Here is a 16,721-nt window from a genome sequence, read left to right on the forward strand (position 1 = left end):
AACGAAGAAGCTAGGTAATTCTTCTGTAATGGCGCCGTCTGTCGGAAGAAATTATTTTATCCGTGTTGCTATGAAAAAGAAATGCAATTAAAATTATCTGGTGGATTGGTTTTCAAATCTTTTTTTTCTCTTTTGCTGTTGCACGTTATTGTTGTTGTTGTTGTTTTTTTTCCTGCCATAAGACATTAGTTTACTCTTCTTAAGGATGTTTTAGACTTAATTAGTTTAAACAGTCTTTGTGAGGAGAAAGCACACTACGTACAGAAAAGTAGGAACAAACGAAAAGGATTTGAAAACTGTAGTTAATTTAGTAAATATGTCTTTATTTTGAATTATGGTGAGTTGTAGCTAAAAGGCGGCTGTTGGCAGCGGTGGGATTCGAACCCACGCCCCCGAAGAGACTGGAGCCTTAATCCAGCGCCTTAGACCGCTCGGCCACGCTACCTCCTGACACTAAATAGAATATCCTCCTAAATAATTCTAGTCTTCTAGAGAGAACCTGTTTCAGGTTCTCTCAAAAGTTGTGAAAGTTTACAACCAGAAGCCCTTATAATAACCGGAAATTTCAGAGAATCCCCGCAGAAACAACACATAAAGAAGATATACCACCAAAAACCCACGTACTTTATTTTGAGTCACTTTTCCATCTTCTGGTGACTTCTTGAATAGAGGATGTAGAGATATACCAATAATAAACAGAAGAAACTCGATCAGAAAAAGGGGAGGGAAGTGTGTAAAGTGTTTGTCCTTTAAAAATAACACTGGAGTATTGATTTGTTCAGTAATCAATCATCAGGTTTTTATTTAAACATCAAATAAGTCTTAAACTGGTTCCATGTAGCATAACAACCCCATAACACACCACTAAAGCATGTTCCTCACTGGTCAGAACCACTGCCTAACCTGAACACCAATAGTGAAGTCCATAAAAGCTCTAAAAGTACAAACAGTGTATGAAAAGTACAAACAATAATGTACAAGATATGTATTTGTGTTTCAGCTGAGGTGAAAAACAGTCAATCAAAAAAAATATCCAGCTACCAGTAGTGCTGTGGAGAGAAAACCTTTTTGGGTATAATCTCTGCTGTAGACATGCTGATGTTCCACACTAATTTGGTGCCTTTCAATTGACGGATGCAGTAGTAGGGACCTGCCAAAAAGTCACCACCATCATCAGTTGGTGTATGTAATTAAATGGCCAATCAGTGCAGATGCAAAGCAGGCTCGGTTGCTATACATCACAGACCAAGCAGAAGCTAAACTTGTAAGGAGGAAATCTTGACTCTCACAACCTCTTTTTACCCCCACCATGTGCACTAACCCTAAATGATCAGACTGATGCCAAGTCCAACAAAAACTACTCATCTGCATCAACAAATTCATTAAATACTTTTTATTAAACAGATTAAAAGCACTGTGTAGGAATTAAGGCTAGTGTGAAGAAGTGGGTTTGGGCTGACAGACAGGAGGCAGGACTCTGCGCGAGTTGGCCTTCACCCATGGGTGCTCCATAACTCTCTTCAGAGGCAGACGCATGTAGGGGCTGTGTCTCAGCAGCTTGGAGATCAGATCACGTGCTCCTTCTGAAACATCTTTGGGAAACTTAAGATCCACCTGGTAAACAAACTTCAGGTAAATTTGCTTTTCAAATCTTTAATATATGCACAAATATGTAATAGTTACAAATATCAAAAGATGATATTTGTAGAACTGAACCTTATTCATCTCATGGCAACAATTTAGCTGTACTTTGTGGTAAAAGAGGAATAAAACGTTTCAGAAAGGATGTTATAAAAAAATCAAACGCACAATGGTAACAGATCGTGCTGCCAGGGGCTTGTACCATGAAGCTGGTTTAGGAGGCTAGCCAAGCAAGTTTCAGTTTGGTTTGTACCAACCCTGGGTTTTAGGTACCATGAAAATGGCTCGGCTTTTACTGGTGTTCATCGCCATAATAACTTGCGCTCCATGGCCAACTTGCTCCGGGGCAGTTTATGTTCTGGGTAAGATAACTCTGACCAATCAGCTGTGAGCAAAGTAACAAGACTAATTCTATTCCCCAGCTGTAAGAAGAGTACTCCACAGAGAAACATTTAAAACAATTTACATTTAAATTATATAAAATTACATTAAAGATGTTGGGGTCAAATTTTCAAATCGTTTATTCTCATTGTGAGCCTGTAAAAGTAACCCCCCCCCATGTTGAACGCTATTGGCTGTTCGGTGCTGACATCACGTGTTTATGTGCACGTGTTCATGGACTAATCATCATTTAAGGATCAAAGCCTGAGTTGTCAGTATGTTCATAATCAATGTCATGGTACCAATAAAGCCAGATTGGATTGGTTTCGTCAACTCAAAACTAATCCCATAACCTTGAGTTTGTTCAACTAGCTACATGGTACAAGTGTCAGGTCATAATATAAATAGTGTGCACATGCACCTTGCTGATGCGTTTGTACGTTTCTGAATGGCTCTCCGTCTCGAATGGAGGATTTCCCACCAAACACTCGTAACACAGCACACCGATGCACCACAGATCCACCTTCTCATCATGAGAATGCCCTTCAATCATCTCAGGAGGAAGATAATCCAGAGTGCCACACATGGTCCGTCGCCTACACACACACCAAATCAAATCAACTCCCTGCTTCCGTTACAGATTAATTATAGAGTCTCAGAGCAATCTAACATGTTAACTACAGTATTGAGGGTTACCGTAGCGACGGTGCGTGGACAGACCAGCCAAAGTCTGCAATTTTGAGCTCTCCTCTGTAACCCAGCAGCAGATTCTCAGGCTTAATATCACGATGGATCACCTTCTTCTCATGGCAGTACTGAAGAGCATCTGCAATCTCCTCCATAAACTACATGAACACACAGAGTTTAAAATAGCGCCATACACAGAATTCATTAAGAGATACATTAGGGATGACATGGAATCTGACCGTGGCTGTGCGCTGATCAGTGAAGCGACCACAACGCTGCAGCTCTTTGTACATCTCGCCACGGGGCGCAAACTCCAGAATGAGGAAAACACGTGATGAATCGTGGAAGTAATTATAGAAGCGCAGGATGTTCGGATGCCTACAAACAAGACACAAAATTGTGCATGGCTCATGAGAATTTATATAATAAATAAATAAATAAATAAATAAATAAATATAAAAAAGAGAAATGCTAGCTACATTTTTATTCAGAATAAATCAAATCAACACCACATGCCTGTGCCATAGGATGACATGATGCTCTTTTACCCATACAATTTTTAAAAAAATATATATTTACAAATGACACTTTCACTTCAGGTCAAAGATTATTTCAAATGGCACGGCCATCGTAGACACAGACAGAACACCACAGCTACCTGAGGTGAGACTGGATTTCAATCTCTCTCCTGAGCTGGTGCTCCACTCCTTCCTTTTCCATCTGGGATTTAAAGAGCACCTTTAGTGCCACAATAACCTTCAGCTTCTTTTCCCGAGCCAAATACACATTCCCGAACTTGCCTTTTCCAAGGGGCCGACCAATATCAAAGTCCTTAATTGATAACTTCCTGTAAAAGGGGCACAGATTATACTTTATGTAATAAATTCACTGGTTTTTAAAGAAAAGAAAGAAAAAAAAAAAAAGAAAAAAAAAAAAATAGCAGTCCATTTCACAGATAAATTAACCCCTTCAGAGCCTGCAATGTAATGGGCATTACAGGAAATGTAATAAACCCAAGAAAAGTTACAGTTGCTAGAGATTCTCAGGAATTCAGAGTCTAGTACTGCCCCATCACATGTCCATCTGGAGACAACAGCAGCTTCGCTAGAGCTACAATTTTTCTCTGACTTCTCAAACACCTCTTGTGCACTATTTCGGACCTCTTTGTATGCAGAAGTTTGAAGTAAAAAGTTGTAAACATCTAAAACAAGAATATTTTAAAGACCAAACTTTTTTTTTTTTAGCAAATATTAATGCACGATTACTTTATTTTTATTACCTTAAAAATGTTGGCAGATATTACAGCTTACACTTTTCTGTAGCCAGCTAGGTGTCTTTCTATTCTTGTTTAACAAATTTTCATTCACTCCTCTAGCTCGGAGATATTCTCGGGCTGGTGTGCATGCACAGCATGTTTAATATTCACCAACAGATTTTCAATAATCTTCAGGTCGACGGACTATGAGGGCCATTCCAAAAAGCTTCTTGACATACTTCATGGTGGATTTTGAAGAATGTTTTGGATTATTGTCCTGTTGTAGAAGCCACTCTCTTTTCAGCTTCAGTTTCTTGACTGACAATCACATATGGTTCCAGAATTTGCTTGTTTTGTATACATCATAGTTTACTTTTTTTAATGAGGACAAAGATAATGGTTCCCTCTGATGCCTCTTCCATGCAGACCATGTTTTTGCAAGCAACGGTGCACAGTAAAATGGTGCACCGCCACTCCTGCCACAGCTAAACCTTCAAGCAGGTCCGTGCCATCATTTGGGGGTTTTGTGTCGCCTTTCAGGTTTTCTTGGTCTTCCAATTCTTGCCTTGACTGCCACAGTTCCCCTCAACTGCCATTTCTTAATGACATTTTAAAAACTGAAAGCTGGAAGTGGTTTGATAACTTTTTATAGCCTTCCTCTGCTTTGTAGGCATCAACTAGTTTCATTTTCACATCCCCAGTCAGCTGCTTAGAGGCCCATGGCTGTTGGGTTTTATTTTTTACATTCTGGAATTGTTATTCCTAATGAGTGCTAAGGAAGCAATTAAAGACTAAAGAGAGTTAGTTAAGTTTTGAGGCTTGCTTCACAAACGGAAGGGTGTCCCAACTTTTTTTTTTTAAAAAAGGTTGGACTATAAAGTAACCGTGCATTAACATTTGCAGACCCCCCCCCCAAACAGTGCTGCAGAAGATTTTTTTCTTCTACACAGATGCTAAACTTACTTCTGTGAGCTGGGTTTCACTGGGACTCGGCCAGGACCAGTGCCTTAAAAAAAGAAATAATTTACAGCTCCAACAATAGTATTGATAAAAAGTGTATGTTTTATAGAGTTCTCATGAAGTTGAGATTAGTATTACCCATGACAGCTCCAGGGTTCATCTCTTCTCTGAGAGCTCCAACTGTCTGTCAAAGGGAAATAAACAATATAACCTTTCATTTAAACAATACAGGACTTTTCCAAAACTACCTTCCAGCTAGTCCGAAGGTATTCAAAATAAAGGAAGAGTTGCTCACTTGATGAAACAAAGCAACAAATATAGTATTTCCACTGCTTCTACAAACAAGCAGTATATCAATCCTGTTGTAAAGATCAGCATATACACAATATGCACAAACAGGTCACGTGTGAGTGATTAAGTTCTGGTATCGGTACAGACTACTAGACTTTTGGTATCGTGACATCCCTAATATAGACTATATAATATATATTCGATATGCACAGCTACTTCAGGCAAGACACTACAGGTAAAAATGACATTTTGGGCATGTCAATAAGTGCCAGATTTTTATTTTTTTTTATGAAATGCACCTATAATATGTCTTGGCTTAAACTGTACCAACAAAAATATAAAATTGTCATCCAGTCATATCCACCACATTCTCTCTACACACTGTAAAAAAAAAAAAATCTTCTTAATTTGGTACATAAGTACATTTCACTTTATGTAATTTCTATACTATATTGTCTTACCCTTATTTTCCCACTCATACTATCATAATTTATTTTTCATTGTCCTCATGCTGTCTAAACACCACTTTTTAATACTTTTATTTTTTACTGTTTGACTGTACAGCACATGAATGTGTGGTACACAACATGTACAACATGAATGAAGTGTACCATTAAAACTACTAAACCATGTTACATTTCTCAGAAAAAAAATCTATACACAGAACCAAAAATCTGAAGATTTACAAAAACGTTAATTATTGTAGGATATGCAGTAGGTTATATTTTATGCTGAAAAAAAAAAAAAACGTTTTGGTTTTTATTGGGTATGCAAATGTATGCATATCATATTAGATGAAGCCTCATTTGGATAAACAAATGAAAAGGTTTCAATACAAAAAGAATTTTCAGCAATTAACATACATATATAATGTATGTATGTATGTATATATATATATATATATATATATATATATATATATATATATATATACACACACATATATAATGTATATACATACATATATAATGTATGTATATATATATATACATTATATATGTATGTGTGTATATATATATATATATATATATATATATATATATGTATGTGTATATATATATATATATATATACACATACATTATATATGTATGTGTGTATATATATATATATATATATATATATATATATATACATACATACATACATATATAATGTATGTGTATATATATATATATATATATATACATACATTATATATGTATGTGTGTATATATATATATATATATATATATACACACATACATATATAATGTATGTGTATATATATATATATATATATATATATACACATACATATACATATATATATATATATATATATATATATATATATATATATATATATATAAATAATTCCTTCTTCACCCCGCCCTTCAACTGTAGTGTCTTGCCTTGAACATGTTGTATATTGTTTATTACCTGTGTGAGGAGGCTTCTGGGTTCACGGTTCTCCTTGTTCTGAAAACAGAAACACAAATGAAAGCCGTCATCTACCATTAACTAGTTAAATGTTTTAAAGAAAAGTGTGGAAACCGATTCGCTAATCTAACTTAGACAACTAGCTCGCTAGCATCTACTTTAATACTCATCATAAATCGTATAACACATAACACAATCTACTAAGACCCATACTAATAACCAAACATTAATGACACATTTTTAAATATTTAATATAACATTGTTCTCGTTCCGCCATTTTATAACGTCCCGGTTTAAATACCTTAGCAACGGACAAGTCTTATTCCTGCTTTCAGACTAACCCGAGACTACACTCATAACTCTGAGCTTAAAATAAATACGTCAATTCAATTACCTGCATGTTTCCAACAGGTACTAAAAATAAAAAATAAAATAACCCGCTTTAAAATCTCAATTTCTTTTATAGTTTAGCAGCAGCTCTCGAAGCGCTGTTCTCTCCTGGACAAACCGCCAATCTTTTCAAAACGAATAACGTCACTTCCTCCTATCTGTGATTGGCTGTAGTGATGTGTCGTTCATGAGTGATTCGTTCATTTGTATGAATCTTTACTGTGACTCGGGAAGAGTGAATTGTCTTAGAGTGATTCGTTTCCGGACATATCGAGACAGACAGACAGACAGAGACAGATATAGAGAGAGACAGAGAGATTTTAATTATATTCTGTTTAAATGAACGAAATGACTTGGGAAAAGATTCGTTGATTTTGCCGAACGAGTTTCAAAGATCCGGGTTGGTAAAATGATCCGAACTTCCCATCACTAATTGGCTGAGGTATTTCATCACCATGAGACAATTTCTGCGTCTCAATTCGCCTACTCATACTATGCAATAAAAGTATGAACTCCTTTTTTTGGTGAAGAATAAGTACATATGTTTGAGTGTGTAGCAAAAGAGGATATAAGTACTGGGACACACTAACACTTAATGTACCAGAAGAGAAGGTTGTTGCCTAGTTACATACACTGTCACTGTAAACATTCATTATTCCTTATATAATTTATACTATATAATTTAATTTATCATTCGCTTGATTTATTTTTCCACATTTCATTTATATATCTCGAAAATGCATTCTTGAATTCAGCAAAGCAAACCATCACAAAAGTCCTCCTCCCCTTGCACAAGCAAGGAGTTATGGGAAATATTATCGGAAAAAGTGTCCACAGAGCCACACTTTGAAAATCTACCAGAAATAGCAGACAGTCCGGGTACCTTTGGGATACATGTTTCAGTGTACTATGATTTGGGACACACTAATTATAATCTTGGATACTATTTAGGCGAATTGGTCCATGAATACACGGTTTGCAAAGGTTGGAGTGGAAGAACTTAAGTGGTTTGAAGAACTTGAGAGACCTGACCTCAACCCCTCTCAAACTCCCTAGTGTACTTGTGGCTGAATAGACAAATCCCTACAGCCATGCTCCAAAATCTAGTGGAAAGCCTTCCCAGAGGAGGGGGCTTATTATAACAGCAAAAGGGTGGACTAAATCTGGAACGGGATGTTCAACAAGCACATATCATTGTGGTCAGTGTGGTCACATGTCTACAAACTTTGGGCCATATAGTGTATGTGCATACATGTACAAATCTCACATCAATAACAGCTAAATTTCATATCCATAAATTTGTATGATTAAGTAAGATGTCATGTATTATTTGTTTTAAAAGGGTGATGATTACTCTGACTCCTTAAAACTAGAGTTTTCACTGATCCAATACCCAGTGTCAGGCTAATAATAGAAATCCACCAAAAAAAAAAAAAAAAAACCCTGGTGGATTGGATATCAGAGAAAACATAACGGACATCAAATCCTTTAACAAATAGCAAAGATTGAAATTGTATTTGGAAAATAATTTTATTTTTGAATCTGGAAATGTTTACATATAAATATTTATTTTATTGGTTTTTTGTTAGGATGATTATATTTATATTTATTATATTTACTTTACTATGCAAGTGATTTTTATATTAAAAAGTTTAACTGTCAAGTGCTTTAGTAAAAATAAAAACATGGCAATGCTTAGTAGATTTTAAAGAAAACAATATCGGATGGGTATTGCCTTATACTCAAGGGTTCAGTACCAATATCAGAAAAATCTTACCATCTCTGCTTAAAACCGAGCACAATTAAAACTTTAAAGATCTGTAATTTATTAAAATTTCTTGTATACAATTGTATACCCCCCTAGCAGTGTAAATATGTGAGCTTGTTTATACTTAATTAGATAAACAAACAAATTAATTAAATAATGCAGCAGATTTCCCAAATTCATGTTATGAATGTGTTTTTGTTTTGATATTTACAGTATGAACCAATTTTTATTTGTGATATTTGTGCATATAGTTTTATTTTTTTGGGAACTGTGCTATTTATTAATTGAAATACTAATAATATTATTAGTAATGCTAATGCTACTTCTATTACTACTACTACAATAATAATAATAATAATAATAATAATAATAATTCTATTTACAATTATTTTACTATATATACGTTGGGTCCTTGTAGTGCATGGTCAGCTTTATTGAGTGTCTAGAAATACTTGAAGCAATTAGAAATAATTGCAAGCTTCTTTCAATCATGTACAACACTGCATACAATGGTGAAAAAATAATTGTGGAGAAAAAAAAAAAAAAACAAACAAAAAAATCCCCATCAGAGTCGAAATTCCTACTTGTGAACTCAGGGTAAGTGGAATGCAGCATTATACATGATTCAGGGGAAAGCCCTCAGCATTATACAGTTCTATACAATACAGATCTAAAGACATTGGAATAGTATTGACAAGAACTATTATGTGTAGGATGGTGTACTTCACATGTACCGCATTCACATGTTAGATCTCTGATGGTACTGTCCTAATTAAAATAATTTTTAAAAAAATTTTTGCTGACATAATTTGTTACATAATGAAATAAGAGTCACACCAGCTCTGTAGCCCTTTATGTTCAAATGCATCACATTTAATCTGGATGAGAAGTCAAAATCTGACCTGGAGGATCCACCAATGCTGATGTTGCATGGCTCATTATAAAGTTACAGATACAGTAGATTTGTTCTACTAATGTGGACGTCATACTGAGGCACAGGACACATATTTAAACCTTCACATCGGCTTCTTTTTCAGTCCAAACACAGCTATGATCAGTACCAGCTCGCACAGGGCAGGAATGACACTGTAAGACAGAAAGAGAAAGGGATCTTTATTGTTCCCATGTACACAAACTACACTGATCACAACTGAGTAGGGGTCTAACGATACATTGCGACACTATACGCAAAACATCACATCGTGATGATGTCGTGATGCAAAAATGCAACAATGTGCATCGTGGAAATCAGCATTGTATTAATCATGCATTTAATGCAGTTGCACCGTTTGAACACAATCTTTGCAACCCATATAATTATGGATCAATATTAGAGTACAATTTATGAACACGATGTTTTCTGAAATATTGTTAATCCTCATCGCTCCAAAATTTGAAGGAATATTAGCTGTGGGTATTTAAAATTGTCATTGTAAAGCTGCAATATTTTAGAAATCACAGATTTGGAACAACCAACTTTTCTTGCAATGGCTGAAAGGGCCATCTCTTTGGCCTTCATCTGGACAACCTGCTGTCTCAGGGGTTCATTCACCTTAGAGCGACTCACCATCTTGCAAAGTCAGTGAAAACTGAAAAGTTATCCTAACAGGAATGCTGCCAGTTAAATAGGGTTTGTCAGATTAAGGAAATTAGCACCAGGTGCCAGAATAACACCAATAACTGGGAGGTATCTGAAAGTGTTCTCCAATTTTGATCAGAGTTCTTTTTCAAATGTCCCATTTAAGTTATACTGTGCTTCAGAATATATTTAATTTATGAAATATGCTTAAAAATCTGCTCTTCTACTCTTGTTAGTATAACTTAAAATAGGACTAAGCAGTGACCTTGAAATTTATGAAATTGTCGGTTGTTCTCTATTTGATCTCCACTGTATATATAGAGAGCATGCTGATCACATGAACGCATTCTTACATGGAGAGCCTGTGCCACTACTGGGAATCACCTGCACTAGTGGAGTGACTGATAGTCCTGGATACTGAAAACCGATTATTCAGAGCGATATCGGCCGATACTGATAACTGATACCGATAGTTCTGCCTTTTATACCTTCATTTAAATTAATAATAATTAATTCCATAATTCTGAAAGAAATGCAAATAAAAACTTTATTCTGTCCATTTCAACACGTTGTTTCACAGTAGCTGGCCTCATAAACAGAAAACAAATTACTCTAATTAACATTAACACATGAACTAAATTCTGAAGATTAAAGTAAGATTTCTTAACTTATTGAATGTTATTAATTCATATTAACAGAATTAATTGACTGAATTCTAAAAAACCTCACCACAAATAAAAGCATTTCTACTTCATCATTGACATCAAACTGGTAATATATAATATAAATTTTTTTTATTTATATATTAACATTAACTGGATATGAAACATACTACTCTAAAAATATATTTTCCTGTGCACTATATACTTTTTTGTCATCTCATCTTCATTTAAATCTTTCAACGGTGTACTGGCCCTTTAATTCAGTACATGCAGCTGAAGCAGTGGGGGGGGGGAAGACCCAACGCTAAAACTCCCGCTTCACTGCTGCTCACTTCCCGTGCAAAATTTTTTATCAGTGCAGAGATTACAGAGATTACAAACTGCAGTTTTGTCATCATTCCACACAAGAGACATTTTCTTTACACAAAGCACATCGATGTGTTTTCCCGCTTTCTTTTGATTGACAGGATATAATCGGCCCTGATCATCGGATGTTTTTAAACTATCGGTTTATGATTCATAAATAAAAAAGGAGTCTTTTCAGTTATAATTTTTCTTCATTAAAAAGCTTATTCAAAATATTCTGAGAATCGAATTGAATCGAATCGTGAAGCCAGTCTCGTGAATTAAATAAAATCGGACTGGAGGACATCATTACACCTCTACATTATTTAATTCTCTGTGTCTAAAGTACACAGACGTGTGGTGTTGTTCTTGCTCACCTGCAAAATGCGAAGATTATCCAGTAAACCCAGCATTCCCACTGCTGGATGACGAAAAAAGACAAAGAGACAGATGCGCTGCAGTGACACACCATGGCTGGAGAGACAAGCTCAGGAAAAATGTACTACACATTTTACCAAAAGGCTGGTTAGTCAGGTTTCCATCCGGTTCCGTCCGGTTGATCTAGCAAATTTTCATTTAGAATTTGTCCACCCAGAGTATATAGAGTATAGGGAACTTAAATATGACAAGGAGAAAGGCATGTATGTGTGTAGAATGACATCAGTAAGGATACACAGCACTCCTTGGTTACTGTTGAACATCGAGACGCCGGAGAAGAATCCAAACAATTCAATGGCAAATAAACACAGAGTTACTGATAGAGCAATAATCAACCTGAGAAAAAAAAAAGAGAGTACATACTTTGACACTCAAAGTAAATGCAATTCTGGGTCTAGAGATGTGGCTGATAATCAGTTATATGCTATACCACAATATGAAAAAGCACAATATCGTTTTCACTAATACTTCAGAACATCACTCTGCTGAAGCCGTTCGCAGATCCGAGTTGACTGACATATTTTTTGTTTGTAGATTTGTCACCATGGATACAAAGAGCTAGCTCACATAACATAACCTGACAATAAATCTTAGCAGCAGCAGCATATGACCATAGAGAGGATGACGACATTAATAATGGCATCAAACAAAATGAAATCGAGAGGCTATCATACTTTACTGTAGGCTAAAGCTTGGCTAAAGTTTTTCTCCTTTTTCTCATCATGTCACCATCAGGTCACCAGGGTGCATGAGCATTTCTGATGCACGAACATTGTCCATTCCATAATCCCCCCTTCCCTCTTTGCAATATATCTTGAAAGAGAAATGGTTCCATACATTATAAGCACACTGTCTGCACTTACACTTTGCCTTTGGAGTATTTTTAATCTAGCCCAATCTGACAGTCCTGTCATTAACAGTCCTGTCCGTTGGTCCTCCTCCAGTGAGCAGGGTGCAGCGTGTGTCCTGCCCCAAAGGGTCTCTATTAGCACTTTTGCAGTTCCAACTTTTAACCACTAGGTGCAATAATAACTCTATAGCACTAAGCGAGCATGCTGCCCCATGATCTAGGAAGATGAGCAAATCGATGAATCATAACCTTATATTCTGCCACACAACAACATTTTTAAATAGTTGGTCACTCAAAAGAGGTAATTAGTATTTGTACAGAATTTAAAATTTATGGTGTTGTGAATGAGGACTTGGTAAAGATTACATTTGTTGAACAGCTGATATACAGGATATGGTTTTTGCACGTCCTACCCTTATGGTCAGGCTACCACTGAATCCATCCATACATTCATCCATTTTCTGTACCACTTATCCTACATAGGGTCACCGGGAGCCTGGAGCACTATCCCAGGGAACTCGGGGCACAAGGTGGGGGACACCCTGGATGGGGTGCCAAACCATCACAGGGCACAATCACACATTCATACACTATGGACAATATAGAGATTCCAATCAGCCTACAGCGGATGTCTGTGGACTGGGGGAGGAAACCAGAGTACCCGGAGGAAACCCCCGTAGCACAGGAAGAACATGCACACTCTGTGCACACAGGGCAGATGTGGGAATCAAACCACCAACTTTGGAGGTGCGAGGCAAACATGCTAATCACTAAGCCACCATGCACCCTACCACTGAATCTTAGGTAATTATTTTATTGTATATTGCTGTTTTTTTTACCGGTTGTCCTCATTCTTGTACTGCTCCTCTGTGAAGTCCAGCGGTAAGCACGATTGAACATTGTTTCCCTGTAAAACACAATAATGTTGAGCTGAAATGATTGCAGTGTGGGTTCCATCTATGAATTCCTGTACAAATACTGTACATGATCAATCCATATACAGAGCAAATCTGCTGAGAGACAATGTTTCCAAGTCAACATGACCTGCTTATGAAAGTAGAGATGATTATGTTTCAATAACTGCAGCTCTGACAGTGGTTCCAGCTGCAAAGCAAGTCACAAGTTTATATATAACAAAATTCTGTATCAACATCTGACACAAGGACTTGTACAGTTGGTGCTCCATATAAAAGGACTGAAAAATGTATGTATTTTTTTGATATGGTGAAGTTTCCTGAGAGAAGACATTTAATCAGCATTTATGGAAGACGTCTCCAGTGTCAGTGCTTTGTAACAGTCAGAGATAAAGCTGCTCCTGTAATGTTTATGCAACAGGAAATTCTTCAGGACAGAGGACTTTAACTCCAAGAGAGAGAAGAAAAGAGAGGCGGGTGAAATGACTACATATAGCTGTTGTAATGTATGTGATAATTGGAACTAACTTAACTTTAAGTGTAACAATAAACAGCTAAAAATGCATCTATCGTTAATAAATAAATACAAAAGTTTGTGTTGGCAAATTGCTGTGATATAATAGGAGTGAATAAAAAACACTTTGGATGTGCTGTGATGGGAACATAATCAACTTCATTGTAACAGAAACTCAATTTGGCATCACACCTCCCTATCGTTGGTTACGTTCCTATAACAGAATGACACCAAGTGTTTTATTCCATACTTCGTATTGTATCAGTTTTCACATTTTCAACAAAAGGAGAAGTACCTTTATTTTTCAACGACAGAGTTGTCTGGTACTGTTAGAGAGAGTGAATATGTGTGTGTGTCTGTCTGTCTGTCTGTGTTTGTGTGTGCGACTGTGTGTGTGTGTGTGTGTGTGTGTGTGTGCATGTTTACCCGGGACCAGAAGATGTTGATGACTATCACTAGGTGAGCAGCGAGGATGAGAAACCGAGCTGGTACGAGGCTGTTTATCACGGACATGTCCATAAAAAGTCGACAGGGTCACTCTGGTAAAACACAATTTATATATAAAAATATAAATTAAACCAACCAAACATTAACACAGAAAAAACATTCTATTAAATTCCAGTGAATTGGTATAAAAAGAAACATTAAAAAGTATTTTAAAAATGGCATGTCATATTTTTAGCAACAACACCAAATAATCTATAGATAATATTTAACACAGAACTTATTCAGTAAATTTGAGTAAGCTGTGGCTACGACTCGTTCCCACGTTAATAAGTAGTGACCACGCAGTATTTATTAATGTTTATTAAGAATAGATTTAATAAAGGGTCATGCTTTTTAACTGAATACATCTCTTTGAACTAACAGCTAAAGCTCTGTTTAGGTCTCAGACTTACCAAGTTAGATTGCAGTAGAGGAGAATAACGGTTAGTTTGCTCTTCAGTTATTCACGTAGCCATGTCATATATGCAACTTTCCACATTCTCTTCACACAGTCATATTTAAACAGAGTATTTAGCAAAAGAGTTAGCCGAAAGCGTCTCGCCTACCCGTTACTACAGCAACGCTATTTTCCTTGTGGTTGCTGTGGTTAATGTGATCACTATTCCCCCCTGCTGGACAGGAGATGCCTGGAGCCTCTCCGCTCAAACACTCATCTGCGTTCTGTTATGTCAGTGGTTTTCAAAGTGTGGGCCGCCAGGGGGCGCCCGGGGGGGGGGGGGGGGGGGGGCAACAATTTGGTGTGAAAAATAAATTCTCACTCTTAGACAACCACACACAAACACAATCAATTCCTAATACAATGTAATGTAAAGATGTAAGATGTAATTATTAATTTTAAAAAGGGGTATATATTCAGAAGTCTGTATGTTTAATGTGTTTTAAAGACATCTTGCAAAAGGGGGGCCTCGGAAAATGTTAATGCCATTTGTGGGGCCTTGCCCTGGAAAAATTTGGGAACCCCTGCGTTAAGTGTCACAGAAGTGTCCATAGGTGCGTCTCATTTAGCTCAAACGGGTGCGCCTCAACCAGCTCCCTAGTTCAGTAGTCAGGGCACTGATCAGGGAGTCGGCCATTTTAAAGTGCATTATGTTTTTTCAAATATTTCAAATATAGTGTGTTATACAGCTGTTTGTGAATGTAAAAAGTCTGCAAAGTTTCAAAAATCAAAGCACACGACAAACCGAGTTATTGACTCCTAAAAGAAGGAAGCGATTCTGAACAGCTGAAAGGAGTCGTTAGTAATTCCAGACTTACTTCCTGTACTAACCTACATAGGTTTGTAACAAAAAGCCCCGCCTCTGGTCTTCATGGCTACTCGCGTACAGACGGAGCTGAAACTCATTATGGTAGTGGGCGTTTCGTTTTCGATACACGCTGACAGGCTCTCCAGCCTGGGCATCACCGGACCGGTTCTGCGCTGGGTGGAATCCTATCTCTCAGACAGATCCTTCAAGGTATCATGGATGGGAGGTATTTCTGAAACTCAGAAACTCACAACTGGCATTCCACAAGGGTCAGTTCTGGGTCCACTGCTCTTTTCTATCTACACTACATCTTTGGGGCAGGTGATTGAGTCTCATGGCTTCTCATATCATTTCTATGCTGATGACACCCAGCTCTATTTGTCCTTCCAGCCTGACGATCCATCCGTCTCTGCACGTATCTCTGCTTGCCTATCGGACATCTCGGTCTGGATGAGGGAACTCCACGTTAAGCTCAACCTGGCAAAATCTGAGCTTCTCGTCATCCCAGCCTGTCCCTCAATCAACCACAACCTCACTGTACAGCTCAGCTCAACCACACTCAAGCCAACCAGGACGGCCAGGAACCTTGGGGTGATTCTCGATGACAGTTTGACCTTTACAGACCACATCTGAACAACTGCACGGTCCTGTAGGTTCATCCTGTACAACATCAAGAAAATCAGACCCTACCTCACTGAACAGGCTACACAGATACTAGTCCAGGCTCTTGGTATCTCAAAACTGGACTACTGCAACTCACTACTCTCAGGCCTCTCAGCCAGCTCCATCAAACCCCTTAAAATGATTCAGAATGCAGCAGCACGCCTCATCTTCAACCAGCCCAAGAGAACCCATGTCACACCCCTCTTCATCT

The 16,721-nt window shown here is 37.2% G+C and overlaps 2 protein-coding genes and 1 non-coding gene across 4 annotated transcripts; all 3 read right to left on the bottom strand.

Annotated features, from left to right (window-relative positions):
- Positions 1–363: 363 nt before the first annotated feature.
- Positions 364–445, bottom strand: trnal-aag (transfer RNA leucine (anticodon AAG)). The gene has a single exon. It is a non-coding gene; the product is annotated as a tRNA-Leu (tRNA).
- Positions 446–1,378: 933 nt separating this feature from the next.
- Positions 1,379–7,151, bottom strand: aurkb (aurora kinase B). Of its 2 annotated transcripts, none has more exons than XM_017482958.2 (9): positions 6,938–6,960; positions 6,637–6,675; positions 5,063–5,108; positions 4,928–4,970; positions 3,368–3,556; positions 2,949–3,087; positions 2,719–2,867; positions 2,444–2,618; positions 1,379–1,614 (listed from the first exon to the last, which is right to left on the bottom strand). In XM_017482958.2, the coding sequence occupies exons 3-9, from the start codon at positions 5,082–5,084 to the stop codon at positions 1,432–1,434; spliced, it is 900 nt and encodes a 299-aa protein (XP_017338447.1). In that variant the 5' UTR covers positions 5,085–5,108; positions 6,637–6,675; positions 6,938–6,960; the 3' UTR covers positions 1,379–1,431.
- A 2,052-nt stretch (positions 7,152–9,203) lies between these two features.
- tmem107 (transmembrane protein 107) lies at positions 9,204–15,243 on the bottom strand. Its single transcript, XM_017484739.2, has 6 exons — positions 14,996–15,243; positions 14,523–14,635; positions 13,508–13,575; positions 12,054–12,154; positions 11,758–11,854; positions 9,204–9,880 (listed from the first exon to the last, which is right to left on the bottom strand). Exons 2-6 carry the CDS (start codon positions 14,613–14,615, stop codon positions 9,811–9,813), a joined length of 429 nt encoding a protein of 142 aa, XP_017340228.1. The 5' UTR covers positions 14,616–14,635; positions 14,996–15,243; the 3' UTR covers positions 9,204–9,810.
- Between the last annotated feature and the right edge of the window lie 1,478 nt (positions 15,244–16,721).

The sequence above is a fragment of the Ictalurus punctatus genome, chromosome 2 (assembly GCF_001660625.3).
Source record: "Ictalurus punctatus breed USDA103 chromosome 2, Coco_2.0, whole genome shotgun sequence".
Taxonomy (NCBI): domain Eukaryota; kingdom Metazoa; phylum Chordata; class Actinopteri; order Siluriformes; family Ictaluridae; genus Ictalurus; species Ictalurus punctatus.

Coding starts and splice junctions, on each gene's coding strand:
- tmem107 (XM_017484739.2), bottom strand. CDS start 14,615: ATGGACATGTCCGTGATAAACAGCCTCGTACCAGCTCGGTTTCTCATC. Junction 13,576..14,522: donor TCAACATCTTCTGGTCCCGG/GTAAACATGCAC, acceptor TGTGTTTTACAG/GGAAACAATGTTCAATCGTG. Junction 12,155..13,507: donor TACAAGAATGAGGACAACCG/GTAAAAAAAACA, acceptor TTTTTTTCTCAG/GTTGATTATTGCTCTATCAG.
- aurkb (XM_017482958.2), bottom strand. CDS start 5,084: ATGAACCCTGGAGCTGTCATGG. Junction 2,868..2,948: donor CTGATCAGCGCACAGCCACG/GTCAGATTCCAT, acceptor GTGTTCATGTAG/TTTATGGAGGAGATTGCAGA. Junction 2,619..2,718: donor GTCCACGCACCGTCGCTACG/GTAACCCTCAAT, acceptor GTGTGTGTGTAG/GCGACGGACCATGTGTGGCA.